This window comes from Dromiciops gliroides, chromosome 3, assembly GCF_019393635.1.
Source record: "Dromiciops gliroides isolate mDroGli1 chromosome 3, mDroGli1.pri, whole genome shotgun sequence".
NCBI classification, from domain to species: domain Eukaryota; kingdom Metazoa; phylum Chordata; class Mammalia; order Microbiotheria; family Microbiotheriidae; genus Dromiciops; species Dromiciops gliroides.
In genome coordinates, this window is record NC_057863.1 from 222,764,407 (window position 1) to 222,780,406 (window position 16,000).

The 16,000-nt window shown below is 38.0% G+C and overlaps 1 protein-coding gene across 1 annotated transcript in view; it reads right to left on the reverse strand.

Annotated features, from left to right (window-relative positions):
- Positions 1–3,483: 3,483 nt before the first annotated feature.
- Positions 3,484–16,000, reverse strand: part of PRPS2 (phosphoribosyl pyrophosphate synthetase 2) — a 35,102-nt gene continuing 22,585 nt past the window's right edge. The window contains exons 5-7 of the mRNA XM_043994995.1: positions 11,583–11,756; positions 6,856–7,015; positions 3,484–6,200 (exon numbers count right to left, since the gene is read on the reverse strand). Of these exons, the coding sequence (XP_043850930.1) occupies positions 6,108–6,200; positions 6,856–7,015; positions 11,583–11,756 (427 nt within the window). The 3' untranslated portion in view covers positions 3,484–6,107. The remainder of the gene's footprint in view (positions 6,201–6,855; positions 7,016–11,582; positions 11,757–16,000) is intronic.

Consider the following 16,000-nt stretch of genomic DNA (forward strand, 5'->3'; position numbering starts at 1 on the left):
GCCTCAGACACTTAACACTTACTAGCTATGTGACCCTGGGCAAGTCACTTAACCTCAATTGCCTCACCAAAAAAAAAAGTTCACGGGAGTCATAATAGATCTATGCTAGCAGTAGTTAGATGCTATCAATTAAAAGCATAGACATTAAAAAAAAAAAAACCAACAAAAAACACACATAAAAAGCACCAAGAGGGCAGCTAGGTGGTGCAGTGGATAAAGTACTGGCCCTGCATTCAGGAGGACCTGAGTTCAAATCCAGCCTCAGACACTTAACACTAACTGTGTGACCCTGGGCAAGTCACTTAACCCTCATTGCCCCCCCCCCAAAAGCACCAAGATATGTCCTGAATGCATAAGAAAAAGAGCACCTATTTCAAGATTTTTTTTTTTTTTTGCAGGGCAATGGGGGTTAAGTGACTTGCCCAGGGTCACACAGCCAGTAAGTGTCAAGTGTCTGAGGCCGGATTTGAACTCAGGAACTCCTGAATCCAGGGTCAGTGCTTTATCCACTGCGCCACCTAGCCGCCCCCCTATTTCAAGATTTTTACAGTCGCATCATATGTAATGTCCAAAAGTTTTAGTAACCTCTATGTGGGCAGCTAAGTGGCCCAGTGGATAGAGCACCAGGCCTAGGGTCAGGATTTCCTCGCAACTTGGATGTGAACAGTGAATAAACTCCAGCTTGGTTCTTTTTTGTTTTGGCCCAACTTACTTCTGTACTGCTTTTAGGAATAAATACAAACTCCTTTATAACTTCACATCTTCCAGCCTAGGTGCATGACTTCCAGTCCGGTTCTCTAGTCCAAATTGGCCTCCTGCTGTTCTTCACAGGATACTCCATGTCTCAGTGCTCTGGCTTTGCACTGACCATCCCTCACACTTGGAATGCAGGTCCATTTACCTCTTGGCACTCATTTCCAAGACTCAGTTCAAGTGCCACTTTTTGCATGAAACCTTTCCTGATGCTCAGCTTCTATTGGCCTTACCACACCATTACCTTCTATTGATCTTGCTTATGTTTATTTATGTACATATTATTTCCCCAGATAGAACATAAACTTTTCAAGGGCAAAGATTTTTCATTGTCTGTTTCTAGCGCCTTAAGCACTTAAACACTTGCTGAATGACTAATTTTTATCATAACAGGCAGAAAAATAGTACCTGTATCTTTATGAAAAAGGACAAGGTAGATTTTCTCATTGGGATACATTTCCCAGACTACAGGGGTATCTTAATGTGCTGAATGTTCAGTATTAAACACAGAATCTTGGGGCAGCTAGGTGGCGCAGTGGATAGAGCACCGGCCCTGGAGTCAAGAGTACCTGAGTTCAAATCCGGCCTCAAACACTTAACACTTACTAGCTGTGTGACCCTGGGCAAGTCACTTAACCCCAATTGCCTCACCAAAAAAACAAAACAAAACAAAAAACCCACAGAATCTCATTTAGCAAAATTTCATATGCCTGGAAAAAGATACGTAATTAACAAATTTATTCAGATTTACAGTATTAGAAAAATATTTATAGTTGATCAAAAGCTAAGATCAAAGACTGTAATTATGACAGAGCTTGGCATTGAAGAGATGAGAAAATATATCCCTCTTATTTTAAGAGGTGGGAGACTATAGGTGTGCAATACTGCATATACTGTCAACTTATTTGATGTGTTGGTTAGTTTTTCTGAATAACTTTTTTTCCCTGTTACAAAGGAAGAGTTTAATGGGTAGGGAAGGTGGACAAGGATATATTCAGAAATTATGGTGATTAAAAAGAATAATATGAATAAATCTCTTAAAGAGTTGACTGCCTCCTAACAACTGAGACATTTTTAACATGGCCAATGTTGGGATTTGTTTTGAATATGCTTGTTAAAATATCCCCACTCCCCCACCAACTGGGGAAGGGAGATAGGAGGAAAAGGATGAAAAAAAAAATTATTTTCTGAGAAACTTGGGAAGACATTTATGAACTTATCCAGATTGAGGTGAGCATCAACCAAAAATTTATATACAGTAACAGCAATATTGTCAAGACAAACAATTTTGGTCAACATTAACCACAATTTGGGTACAGTATTGGTTAATTTGGTCAACATTAACCACAATTCCAGAAAACTCAGGATGAAACATGTTGCCCACCTCCTGGAGAGAGGTGACAGAAATAGACACGGAGACATTTTTTTTGGAAATGGCTAATGCAGAAATTATGTTCGTAAAAGGTGTTTTGTTTTCTTGCTATTTGGAATAATGTCCCTAAAGTTACTAAAGTGTGCATACCCCTTTGATCCATCAATAAACACTACTAGTTCTATACTCCAAAGATCAAAGAAAGAGGAAAAAGGGAGTGGGTTTTTTTTAGGCAGTTCCTTTTTTTGGAGAAGAAAGAACCACAAAGATGGAAATGCCCATCCACTGGAGAGTGGTTAAACAATGCAGTATATGAATGTAATGGAATACTACTGTATTATAAAAAAAGAAATGATGAAAAGGAACACGCAGAGAAAAATATAGGAGCAGAACCAAATGAAACAGTCTATACAATAACATTTTAAGGATCAACAGCTCTGAAAGACTTAAAAACTCTGACCAATCAGAATTCCAGGGAATTCTCCCCAATTTGGGGAGGAAGGGTATAGGGCTGGAAATTGTTAACTAAAAAAAGTTAGATTAAATGATCTCTTCGGCTTCTTCCAGCTCTATAGTCTTATGATGCAGTGTGCTTTCACATTTAAATGGGAGGTATAACAATTTTAGATTTCTACAATCAGACTCAGACAAGGCAAGTTTAGATTCCTACAAAGTTGAAACAAACCAGGGGGCAGCTAGGTGGCGTAGTAAATAAAGCACCGGCCCTGGAGTCAGGAGAACCTGAGTTAAAATCCTGCCTCAGACACTTGACACTTACTAGCTGTGTGACCCTGGGCAAGTCACTTAACCCTCACTGCCCTGCAAAAAAAAAAAAAAAAAAAAAAGTGAAACAAACCAAAAGGCAGCTAAAAAAAACCCCCATAGTTCAAAGGAACTAAACCGAATTTAAAGCAATTCAAGGAAGGAAATAGACCAAGCAGAGATCATGCAGGATAGTAGGGTTAAACATAAAAGTTGTTGAATTCGATTATGCTGTTGAACTACCCATTCACTAGACTCATCAGGAGATCAAGTCAAACAATGGTTTAAATTCTTGAGACATCTAACTAGATTACAATTTAATTGCACAGATGGTCCATCCTTTCCAATAATATATAATATATTCCATTTTATATATATATATATATATATATATGGAACAAATATTATTCCATGGATATATTCTGAGGATGGGGGTGGGGTGGGGGAGAAAATCTCTAAACATCATTTTAAATAATCCTATTTTCAATTCTTATTTTAAGAAAGGACAGTGGAGGGGGGGGGTTGGGGTGGGGGCAGGGAGAAAAGAGTGCATTGTCAAAGCTTTAATAAGACTCCAGAACTATAATAATGTCTTATAAAAGGAGCAATTTGCAACACAATTTTATTGAAAATACTTGAGTACAATATTAGAGGAAATAACAGGAAATTCATTTTGTAACAGTGACCTGATCAACACAAGCACCACAAACAATACAATTCTTGGACATTAACAATAGCTAATAAAGGAATGATATGGTATAAATACTTAAGTGATTGATATGACAAAATTTTGGGGTGAGCAACTTTGGTATGATCATGGTTCCCTAGTCATATTATTTGGAAAGTGACATAAGCTGGTTCTCCATGCATGCAGCAATATTGGATAAGACAGCTAATTTCATTTCCTGTGGGCCAATCTAAAGAGACCCAAAGGAAACAGAAAACCTAAAAATACCAGTGTCTTCTCTTGAGGCAACCTTTACAGACTATTTGATCTTGCACATATATCTGATTCTACTTGTACATATGTAAACACAGCCATATTTAACATCATAAATTTATTTTTAAAATAGGCAAAAAAAAAATAATGGTCAATAAAGGATAAAACAATGCTTTCTCATCAGAGCTGGCTATATAGATTTCATCCTGTTTTGTGCTAGAGGATAAAATCAGTTCTGGACATTTTCATTTCAATGGGTTTCAAGTATTCTGAATTGGCAGCTATACTATTCTCACTGCACTCCAACAACACAAACATAAATAACTGCACTAAGTCTTTTGGGATACCTTGTATAAGTAGCCAAAGCAGTATATATTTGGTCCCTTCTTTTAACATATTAGATGAACTCAGAAGTAAGAAAGTCAATGCTATCAAGCTATCTGTTCACGAATCGTCACATTTAAACTGTATTGCATAGTTTTCTTGCCAGATTACTTTGAAAGATGAAGTAAGACTGATGTTAACAACTGAAATGTCAGATAAATCATCCTTTTTAGGCCTGTTAACGTGAAGATTCTTTCAGTAATCCTAAATAATGCTGTCATTAAAAAAAAAAGATCAACAAAGTTGGTTATCTTCAACTAAAAGATTAGAGAATGACATTTCCTACCATTAAGGTTGGTCTGAATAACCGTACGTAACTTTTTTTGGTCTGAATTATACAGATTTATCTAGCCAAAGTGCATTAGGAAATAAGACCAGATAATGTTCAGGATGTTTTCTTGTGGGAGAAGGAGGGTGGCGCTGTATTAACATCAAGTTTCCTTTGACTTCTAAATAAGAAAAGATAAAGTCATTTTTCATGAGACAAAATGTTAGTTCTTCACTGACACTCTTGGAAATAATCAGGTATCATTCTAATCAAACATTTAATATTTATCTGTAAATACTTTTCCCCAGATTTCCTTTATTACTGCCTTCTAGGTAAATGTTTTAACTTAGGGATAATTTAACGAATCAACTGCTAGAGACTTTTAACTATTTTAGACTACAAATAACACAAGTACATTAACCACAAAAAAGGGAAAGTGGCATTATATAAACATACATCTTAATAGTCCTGATGATTCTAAACTTTACTCATGTCAAAGAGAAAAATTAAAAGACTGAATAGGTTTAGTGGATTTAAGCCCTAAATATTGCCTTAGTCAAGTGTGAGCATACATTACTCTATATTTAATGATTTGAAAGTCCAATGATTTGGAATCCAATCATTGAAATGTCAAATTTTTTCTTAGCTGCAAATTCCCTCCCCCCCCCCCAAAAAAAAGAAAAGCAAAAGTTGCAGCTAACACTATAAAAGAATACTACTATAAGACAGAATGGAGTGTGCATTTTTAAAGAGTTGGGATTTTCTGTGCAATTTCCCTTTTCAATTTGTAATGCACTACAAGTCAGAATTTGTCAGACCAGTTAATCTAGAGATTCGAGTCTGACACAGATTATATCTAGAAATTTCTAAATAATTCTAATGCCAGAAATAATTTTGGAATTTTCTGACATAGAAATATTTTTCAGAAACAATGAGCAGAAATTTACAGCAATATGACAACCAACTTAGATATGATAGATAAAACTACATTCATTTACACTATATTGCCCTTAACTGATTTGTCTACAAATTTCCATCAGCAAATTGGTCAATGACCATCATTAAAGCTGATCAAAACTTTGTTTAAACTAGGTAAAGTCCAAGAAATCAATCTGAACTCCAACTAACAAAAAAGGTCAACATTCAAGGTACCCTACAATTTTCTAAAATAATGGTTATACTGAATAAAAGGTCTAATTCTATATTAGCAGGGGTTTTACCCAAATGCCCATAGGCATTTTTATTAAATAAGTAATACACAAAATGCTTTAATACAGGGTTACCTTTGACAAACCCAGATATATAAAATTAAAAAATTTCTGAAATGTAATTATACTCTTACAATTGCAGCTCCAATGTAAAGTAAGAGTATAGGAAAAAGTTATCTGCCATAACAGAACAAAATGCAGACATTTCCCATACAAGCCAATTCATTAAAAAAAAAAGGGAAAAGGGGGGAGGAAACAGGGGAGGTTAAGAAGAAGGTTGGAAAGACAACAACAGGTTCAGGAAAGGAAAAGAGGCATCTCAAAGCACACACAAATGAAGCTTTAATGAACATCGAGTCCCAATAATTAAACAAAAACAGACTGGTTGTACACAGCCTACAAGAAAGCCATGATCTGGAGTTATAGTGGAACATGACTGAACAGGTAAGACACAGATTCACCATTGTGTGTTCTCCTTATTGCTTCAGCCAATATCATTGAAATGTCAATAACCTAAAAAGCAAACAGAAACAATGAGGATAAGGACAATCAAGTATCATATAATCAGATTTACTTTAAAATCAGAAAACTTATTAATGTAGGTATATTTAGGTGGTATGAGGAAATCCTTTCTTAAAATGGCTTCCACTGCACAGAAATTTTATAGAAAGGTCAATCTAAATTAAATGCCCTAATGTTGCATACACTGTTCGGGAACTAAGTGCTTTTTTTTTTTTTTGGGGGGGGGGGGGGTGGTGGTGGTAGTAGCAACTCATAATCAACACTAAAACTAAATTTCTATGGACTCAAGTAGTAATAAAATTTTACTTTTATTGATTAAGAGATGAAACATTCTTCTCTCCTAGGTCAACTCAATTTTACCATGAATCTAAAGGTGAAAAGTGTTCTTTCCCACAGGACACAGGGTATGCTACAACCTAACAATTGATTGTTGTAGGAATAGTAATATTTTGCATATTAGGTTTTAAACAGTCATGAACAATTTTAAATGACTCAGAAAATATTCATTCTTCCATTAAATGATCAGAAATCAGAATTTTTAAAGAAGGGACTAAAGAACTGGAGATGGAAGAGACTCTTCCCCAGACTAAAACCCTAAGAGATCAGAGTAGGATCCCCAAACCAATACTCTTTCTTTCCACTATACCTGGATTTTAGAGCAGTGTTTCATTTTGTCCTCTTGTGGAATTGTATTTGTGACTACCACTGCCTCAAATGCAGCATTATTAATTCTGGAAATAGCTGGTCCAGAGAAGATTCCATGAGTCAGAATAGCATACACTTTGGTGGCTCCAGCAGAAAGTAACCTATAGAATGTCAGGAGAAAAAACAAAACAAAACATAATCAAAACATGCCGCCATGAATCAATCTTCTGGGAGCTATTTACCTTGCAAGAAAATAAAGGCTTTGTCCTATCTCTAAGGGGAAAATGTTAGGATTTTCCTCCCTTCTTAATGAAAGATGACAGTCCTACATAAAAAATGTTAAATCTTAAGAAGTATTTAAAAAACAAAAACTATCACAGACAAAACCCAGACCAGTGATCTTATCAATATGGAGAGATTTTGGTAAGGAGGATGGTACCTAACTTTATAACTTATAGTCTTAGAGATTTACCAAGAAAAATACTGAGAGATTAAGTGATGTGCCCAGGGCCAGAAGAGGAACCTTCAGGGGGTTCCTCCTGATTCTTCGGGCAGTTCTCTAGCAACTAATAAATGGCCTTAACTAAGGCAATTACATTTTAAAATTAGACATAAAATACAAGTTGACCCTTCTTAGGAGGTATTAGCTTAAGAGTTTGTAAGGAAATTATGTTTGGAAAAAAGAAATAGATTAAGAGCTGATAAATGTTATATACTTAGAAATGAGGCTAAAGCCCTCTCTGTGGAATGCTATTGGCTTACGTGCCTGTATGACCAGGTTGGTTACTGGATGATGCATTGGGTGGTGGAGTGTCACGGAAACTCACAAAAACCACAAAGGGCTATGTGATCTGTACTAGTGGAATAAATCATGGATCTTTGAAATAGGTCAAGATTTACTGCATTCACATTCAAGTTTGATTTTTATTCTGTTTGGAACTTAAGTATTTTCTCCAGGGAATGAATCTTTAGTTTTGTTAGTCAAAGGGGGACAGCTTGGTGGCACAGTGGATAAGGCACCAGCCCTGGATTCAGGAGGACATGAGTTCAAATCCAGCCTCAGACATTTGTGACACTTACCAGCTGGGTGACCTCGGGCATGTCACTTAACCCTCATGTCCCACCAAAAAAAAAAAAGAAAAAAAGTCAAAGGGAAAATGGGATTGAGTTTACATTAGTTAGTGATTACTATCACATCATTTTGTACTTCATTTTAGTCTTTTTTCCAAGTGTTTTATGGGTCACATATTTTTAATAATGTAAATTCCCTAAGAAGAGGAACCATTTATTATACTTTTTTTGAATACTTAGTTCAATATTTTGTACAGAGCAAGAACTTAAAATATTTTATTAGCTGATTAACTCAATTAGGCTGTTTCTGCTAGGAAATGCAGTCATCACCATTATGGGCAGAGAGATGTGAACAACCCTGCTTTCATCCCTGAACTTTCTTCAGCTGAAAGCCAGGGCACTGGATATACTGCAACAGTGAAATCCTTGTAATCATCCAAGAGACCTGAGAGGAGTAGTCATGATTGGACTGTAACAAGAAAAGGGCCCATCTAATTCAAAAGTAACTGATTAGATAGAAGTGACAGTGCTACCGCATTGTTTATTAAGATCAGATGTGGACGGGGCAGCTAGGTGGCGCAGTGGATAGAGCACCGGCCCTGGAGTCAGGAGTACCCGAGTTCAAATCTGACCTCAGACACTTAACACTTACTAGCTGTGTGACCCTGGGCAAGTCACTTAAACACAATTGCTTCACTAAAAAAAAAAACAAAAAAACAACAGATGTGGAAATCCACAGGCCTAAGAAAGGAAAATATGGGGATGTTCATTTGGGTCAAGGCAAAAAGGATGATGACAGTGAAATCTACTATTAATAACAAGGGCACAGAGAGGAAATGAATGGCATGTTTCTAACGCTATTAACCTATGGAGCAGTCAGGGATCAGACCAATCGATTAATAAGGATTTATTAAATGTCTGTGTGCCAGGCAATGAAGATGGATGCAAAGACAAAACAGCTCAGGAGTTTACATTCTTGAGCAAGCCACCTGTACACATGTGTTGCAGCAAAATATGTAAAGTATATATGAGGTAAGAAAATTTTTTTGAGGGGGAGGGACGCAGAAGAGAAGGAACACAATAGCTGAGGGCCATGAGGTCTCATGTAGGAGGTAGTACTTCAGCTGAGTTTTGAAGGAAGCCAGGGAGGTGAGATGGGGATATATTCCAGGAATGGGCAGATAAGGGCAAGAACAGAGACAAGAGATGGAATATTAGAGATAAGAAATAGTCAAATATGGCTGGAACACTGACTGCAAGAAAGGAAGTGATGTACACAGTAAATTTGGGTAAGTAGACAGGAGTCAGACTGTTGAGGGCTTTAACTGCCAAATGGAAGAGTCTGTATTTTATCCTAGAGGTAATTGGAAGCCACTGGCACAAGGCTGTGATGTGGTTAGACCCCTGTTCTTGCAGCTTTGTGGAAGACGAATTTACAGAAGGAAGAAGTTTGAGATAGAAATGACAACTCGGAATCTCCTGCAGTGGTCCAGATAAAAGGTGATGAGGTACTGAACTAGATGGTGTGAATGGAGACAAGATGTGAAATATGTTGTGGTGGTAGAACTGAAAAAATGGTAGATTAACAAGATATGTATGGCAACTGACTGGATAGATGGGATAAGAGTGCACCTGATAATAAGGTTGTCAACTTGAGTACTGAAAGATGACAGTGTTCTCAACAGAAAAAGGTAGTTAGGAAGAGGGCTGGGTTTTGGGCAAAAGATAATGAATTGTGTTTTGAACACAGAGGGTTTTTGAAATGCCTAATGGACATCCATTTGTAAATTTCTAACAGACAATAGGTGATTTGGGACTAGAAGAGACCAGGGCTGAATATACAGTTCTGGGAATCATCTGCATGAAGATAATTGAACCATGGAAACTGACGAGATCACAGAGACTGAGAAGTTCATTTATCATATGTTTAAAAATAAGGTGACTATAGAGATTCAAATGAAAATGGATGCTGCAAAATTATAATGCACAAACTCAGTTCCACAGAAGATATGAAAGAAGACTCCCTTTGCAAAGGGAGTGTCCTTCAGGTGTAGAACACTGCATATAATATCAGATTTTTTAAACATATAGATTGATTTTGCAGATTAAAAACAAAACTATTTCTCTTTTTCTTTTAAAAAATTCTTTGGGAGGCGGCTAGGTGGCGCAGTGGATAGAGCACCGGCCCTGGAGTCAGGAGTACCTGAATTCAAATCTGGCCTCAGACACTTAACACTTACTAGCTGTGTGACCCTGGGCAAGTCACTTAACCCCAATTGCCTCACTAAAAAAATAAAAATAAAAATAAAAAATTCTTTGGATATTTTGCTACTTGCTTTCCTGAAGTACTGGGGAAGCCTGCTATTCTAGATGTGATTTTGATCAATACAAAGAACAAAAAAGTCGGGGACACTTGGTAGTAATGACATCATATTAGAGTTCATAATGTCACAGGGAAGCTGATTTCAATTTAATATAAAGAAAACATTCCTCAGTAAAAGTGTCTGAAAATGAACTGGACTGACTTAGGAAGCAATGATTTTCAAGTAGAAGCTGAATAAACACTAGTCAAGGATGATTTAGAAGATTCCCGGGGCAGCTAGGTGGTGCAGTGGATAAAGCACCGGCCCTGGATTCAGGAGGAGCTGAGTTCAGATCTGGCCTCAGACACTTGACACTTACTAGCTAGCTGTGTGACCCTGGGCAAGTCACTTAACCCTCATTGCCCTGCAAAAAATGAATGAATGAATGAATTAATTAATTAATAAGATTTTTAAAAAGGGGAAAAAAAAGAAGATTCCCACTGAGGTGGGAGTTGAAGTAGGTTAGTATTTTCCAATTTTACTTTTATATGATAAATTTGGGAGAGAGGGGAAGGAATTGGAATCTCAATTGTTCCCATGTTTGAGATGAACATAATTGTGATTAAGAATTATTGAATGGGGGGCAACTAGGTGGCACAGTGGATAGAGCACTGGCCCTGGAGTCAGGAGTACCTGAGTTCAAATCCGGCCTCAGACACTAACACTTACTAGCTGTGTGACCCTGGGCAAGTCACTTAACCCCAATTGCCTCATTAAAAAACAAAAAAAAGAATTATTGAATGGGGCAGCTAGGTGGCGCAGTGGATAGAGCACTGGTCCTGGATTCGGGAGAACCTGAGTTCCAATCCAGCCTCAGACCCTTGACACTTACTAGCTATGTGACCCTGGGCAAGTCACTTAACCCCAATTGCCCTCCCCCCCCAGAACTAATGAAGGGGGCAGCCAGGTAGTGCAGTGGATAAAGCACTGGCCTTGGACTCAGGACAGGGACCTGAGTTCAAATCCAGCCTCAGACACTTGACACTAGCTAGCTGTCTGACCCTGGACAAGTCACTTAACCCTCATTGCCTGCCCACCCCTGCCCCAAAAGGAAAAAAATAAGAACTATTGAAAGGCTATGCAGGAAAAAAAAAAAGAATAAGAAAAAAAGTAAGGCTATGCATAGGTATGTATTTAAAAAACAAAACACATTGTAACAAAAATGAAACAGGCTAATATTTCCGCTTGTCCAAAATGGTTAACCTATTAGCAAATGAATAGCTTTTAAAATAGCTACATTTAAAGTTTCCTTTTTCTCTATTTTATAACTCAGATTTCTAAAATTCCCACTCACTTATCTGCAGCATGGCATATCGTGCCACATGTATCAGCCATGTCATCCACAAGGATGGCTACACGATCCTTCACGTCGCCAACCAAAACCATCCTGTCTACCTCGTTTGCCTTCTTTCTTTCTTTGTGAATCAAAGCAAATTCCACATTCAGTCTGTCAGCAATTGATGTCACTCTGTAAAAAGGAAAAAGCACATAATGGATTAAGGACAGACATCCAAATAAAGGCTAAGAATTCAGTTCATAATTCTACTAAAATCAAGGAAGAACTGAGAAAAATGTGGGTTGTACAAATACGGTAAAAGGTGTGTGGTGGCACTGTGCTTCTCAGAGCATGTGGGACAATTCATGATCTATGTACCTGGGACTCGGCATCACAACTCACAAGTAAGGCTTCTTGCCTCACTCTGCTCAGAGGGCGCCCTTATTACATCCTAATAGCCCTGGATCGCTATACATTTAAATTTCACATCATATTCATTTCTTGAATACATTCCTTTCTCCCAGCTCCCAAACAAAAGCTCAGTCAAACCGCTGACACACTGACCACATCTCACAGCATGTGCAACAAACATTCTGTCCTCATGGTCCCTCACTTCTCTGATGAAAGGAGGGAGGAGCTCTACTGCTACCTTTTCTGACTTAACTCTTGTCTTCTATATATTACGTCTCCTCTCTTGCTTTTCTCATCTGTTATATTCTGCTGTTGACAGGGTGCTGCTTGCCTTTCTTCAACACCCCCAACACACGCACAGAATCAAATTTGTTAGAAAACTGTGTCAAACTTAAAGACAAATCATTTTATTGAAAGTTTCTATTTTGAGTAAAGTATATGAGCATTTAGCACATACACTTTGTGACAACTTTTTTAGCTACTCAAGGCCTTAAAACAACTTATTTCTGCGATCTGAACAGTGTTTCAAATAGTTCAGGTTCCCAGGGATAATCAAGGTGCTATCCTATTTTTTAAAAGAAAAATCCCTACCAAGCATGAATTTTCTAGAATTAACTACACTTGCCTGCCTCCTTTACTAAGTAAATGGCTTGTGTCTGACAACAGGGGGAAGGGGGCAGCTAGGTGGCGTATAGAGCACTGGCCCTGGATTCAGGAAGACCTGAGTTCAAATCCGGCCTCAGACTTTACACTTACTAGCTGTGTGACCCTGGGCAAGTCACTTAACCCCAATTGCCTCACCAAAAAAAAAAAAAAAAGAATATGGGGAAGGGAGGAAGTAGCTAAAATGAAAGAAGCATTGCCTTTATGAAGATACAATTTTGTTCTAACGGCTGAGCTAATGACCTCACTTCCACTCCTTTTCCTATTAAGAACCTCTTTGGTGTTACAAAGGGGACTTAGAACAACAGCAGCAGGAATTTATTAACATTTATTAAAACACTTACTATGTATATGTAGGTCACTGTGCTAAATTCTAGACATAGGAAGTCAAATTCAAAATATTCTCTACCTCAGGGCACGTTTATTCTACTTGATGGATAGGAAATTATTCAAATGGGTAAATGTAGGCTCTATATAAATAAAGACAAGTTAATTCTAAGGTTTTGAGTTAAGGCTGCACCAACAACTGAAGGAAATACAGAAAGGTCTCTTAAAGGAGGAAGTACTTGAGGCTGAGCCATAAAAGGAACTAGAGATTAAGACTTGGAGGTGAAGACACTGCAAGAAAGGGGTATAGCCTATAACAAAGGCACAGGAACAGGAAATGAAATGTTATGTAGAGGGGAGAATAAATAGGTTAGTATAGTTGGAGTGTAGTGTGGGGGTAGGGTGAGGATGCAGGGAGAATAATCGGCCTGGAAAGATAGATGATAAAGAGCTTTAAATGACAAACATGGGGACAGCTAAGTCGTGCAGTGGATAAAGCACTGGCCCTGGATTCAGGAAGACATGAGTTCAAATCTGGCCTCAGATACTTGACACTTACTAACTGTGTGACCCTGGGCAAGTCACTTAATCTTCAGTGTCCCACCCCCCAACCCCCTCCCCTAAAAAAAGACAAACATGAGTTTTTACTTTATTTCACTGGCAACTGGAAGCCACAGAAGCTTCTTGAACAGGGAAAATAGAATGGTCAGACCTATGCTTCAGGAACATCATAAGATCAGAGATTTAAGAACTAGAAGGAACCTTAGAAACTGTCTCTAAATCCCTTCACTGTGTACAATTGAGGACACTTGGTCCTAAAAAGGACCAAGGCTGTCAGTGTAACAGTTACGTGCAGGGATAGTGATCCTTGGGCATGCAGCCAATCTGCCAATCTTGCCAACCCATTTAAATGTGATATTGTCATTAGCAGGCAAGTTTATTAAAGAGACATGGAGATAAGAAGTTATCTTTTCCCATGAGAATTCCAAGTCCCTCGCCCATCTCTCCCATCATTTAGTAGATTAACTGAAATGTTTGTAACATTTTTACTAAAAAACTTGCTAAAATTCTACTTTTCTCTTTTAGATTTCTGCTGATTCCATAGACCCAGCACCAATGACTGAGGCGTCCTCCTTTCCAAAACAAATTTCAGCAGCTTCCTAAGGAAGAATATCATTACCCATGACTAATTATCAGATCAGAATTATCTAAAATAAGAGACCACATCATTAAGCGTTTGTTGGTTTTGGTTGTTCTTCAGTTGTTTAGTCACTCTGGACTCCATGTTCTCATGCACCAGGCCCTGCGATCCTCTACTAACTCTCAAAGTCTGTCCAAGTTCATGGTCTTTCCTTCCATAACACTATCTCTTCATCTCGTCTTCTGCCATCTCCCTCTCCTTTCGCCTTCAATCTTTCCCAACACCAGGGTGTTTTCCAATGAGTCGCATCTTCTCATTATGTGGCCAAAATATTTAAGCTTCAACTTCAGTATTTAATCTTCTGGTGAATTAATTTAAGTACTGACTGATTTGATCTCCTTGCTGTCCAAGGGAAGTCTTCTCCAGCCCCACAACTTGAAAGTGTCCCAACTCTCAGAGCCATACATTGCTACTCTTCACCAAAAATAGACTTAAGACTTTTTAAAAGTAATATTTTAATACCCTCTCATCTATATTCTAAAAGTCAATTGTGCCAACATCTCCAACTTCCTTCATCTTATTAGTCTTTAATCTAGCCAGAAAGATCTACTTGGCAGAAATTATTGAGATTTCCAGCTATTTTGGGGGGGGGGAGGGGCAATGAGGGTCACACAGCAAGTGTCAATTGTCTGAGGCCATATTTGAACTCAGGTCCTCCTGAATCCTGGGCCGGAGAGCTTTATCTATTGTGCCACCTAGCTGCCCTCTCCAGCCACTTTTATAATAGACTTTGTTTCCTTACCAGGAGTTTAAATATATATATATATATATATATATATATATATATATATATATATATATAAAATTTGTGGAATGAAGTATTTGGGGGGGGGGGCAATGGGGGTTAAGTGACTTGTCCAGGGTCACACAGCTAGTAAGTGTCAAGTGTCTGAGGCCGGACTTGAACTCAGGTCCTCCTGAATCCAGGGCCGGTGCTTTATCCACTGAGCCACCTAGCTGCCCCCACCTTTTTTTGGTGAGGCAATTGGGGTTAAGTGACTTGCCCACAGTCACACAGCTAGTAAGTGTTAAGTGTCTGAGGCCGGATTTGAACTCAGGTCCTCCTGAATCCAAGGCTGGGGCTTTATCCACTTCGCCACCTAGCTGCTTCCGGAATGAAGTATTTTTAAAGGTCTGTATGAAATTTTAAAGACTTCAAAAATTTCCACTGCAAAAATTTTAAAATATCTTATAGAAAGGAGCAAAAAAGCCCCAAAATACAAAAAATGCCCTCCTCCTACGGCAACACAATTGCTGAATATTTAGAAACTTGTCTAATAAAGGAAAATGATTTATAGGTTAAAAGCAATTCATAAATTTACAACTGAAAGGGTCCTCAGGGATCATTTCATCCAATTTCCTCATTTTACAGCTGAGGAACTAAGTCCCAGAGAATTGTAAAGACTTGTCCAAGGCCTTGACAGAACTCTTTCCCTAAGACAGCTTATATTATAGAGTACTTATAAAATTGCAATGCTCCAATGTGTAACTTAAGCAAGATCTTAACTGAATTATAGCAAACTTTTTCAGAAGATGGGAATAGAGGGGGGTAAACAGGCAAATCCAAAGAATCCTAAGAATGCTTTGTAAAATGAGCTCTTACATAACAAGGACTATAGTTTGTTAGTAGAGAATTGTGATCCAAATATCAAGCCTAACTCAAAAAAAGAGAAATATAAGCTGACTCCCCCCTCAAACCATCCCTTCATGGCGGTGGGATGTCCACAAGTACTGTATATGTTTTCAGAATTTCCCACTGTATTGATTACAGTTATCTTGTTTTGTTTTTCTTTAAAAAAGAAATACTGTGTTATATGAAATGGCTCTTTGGCAG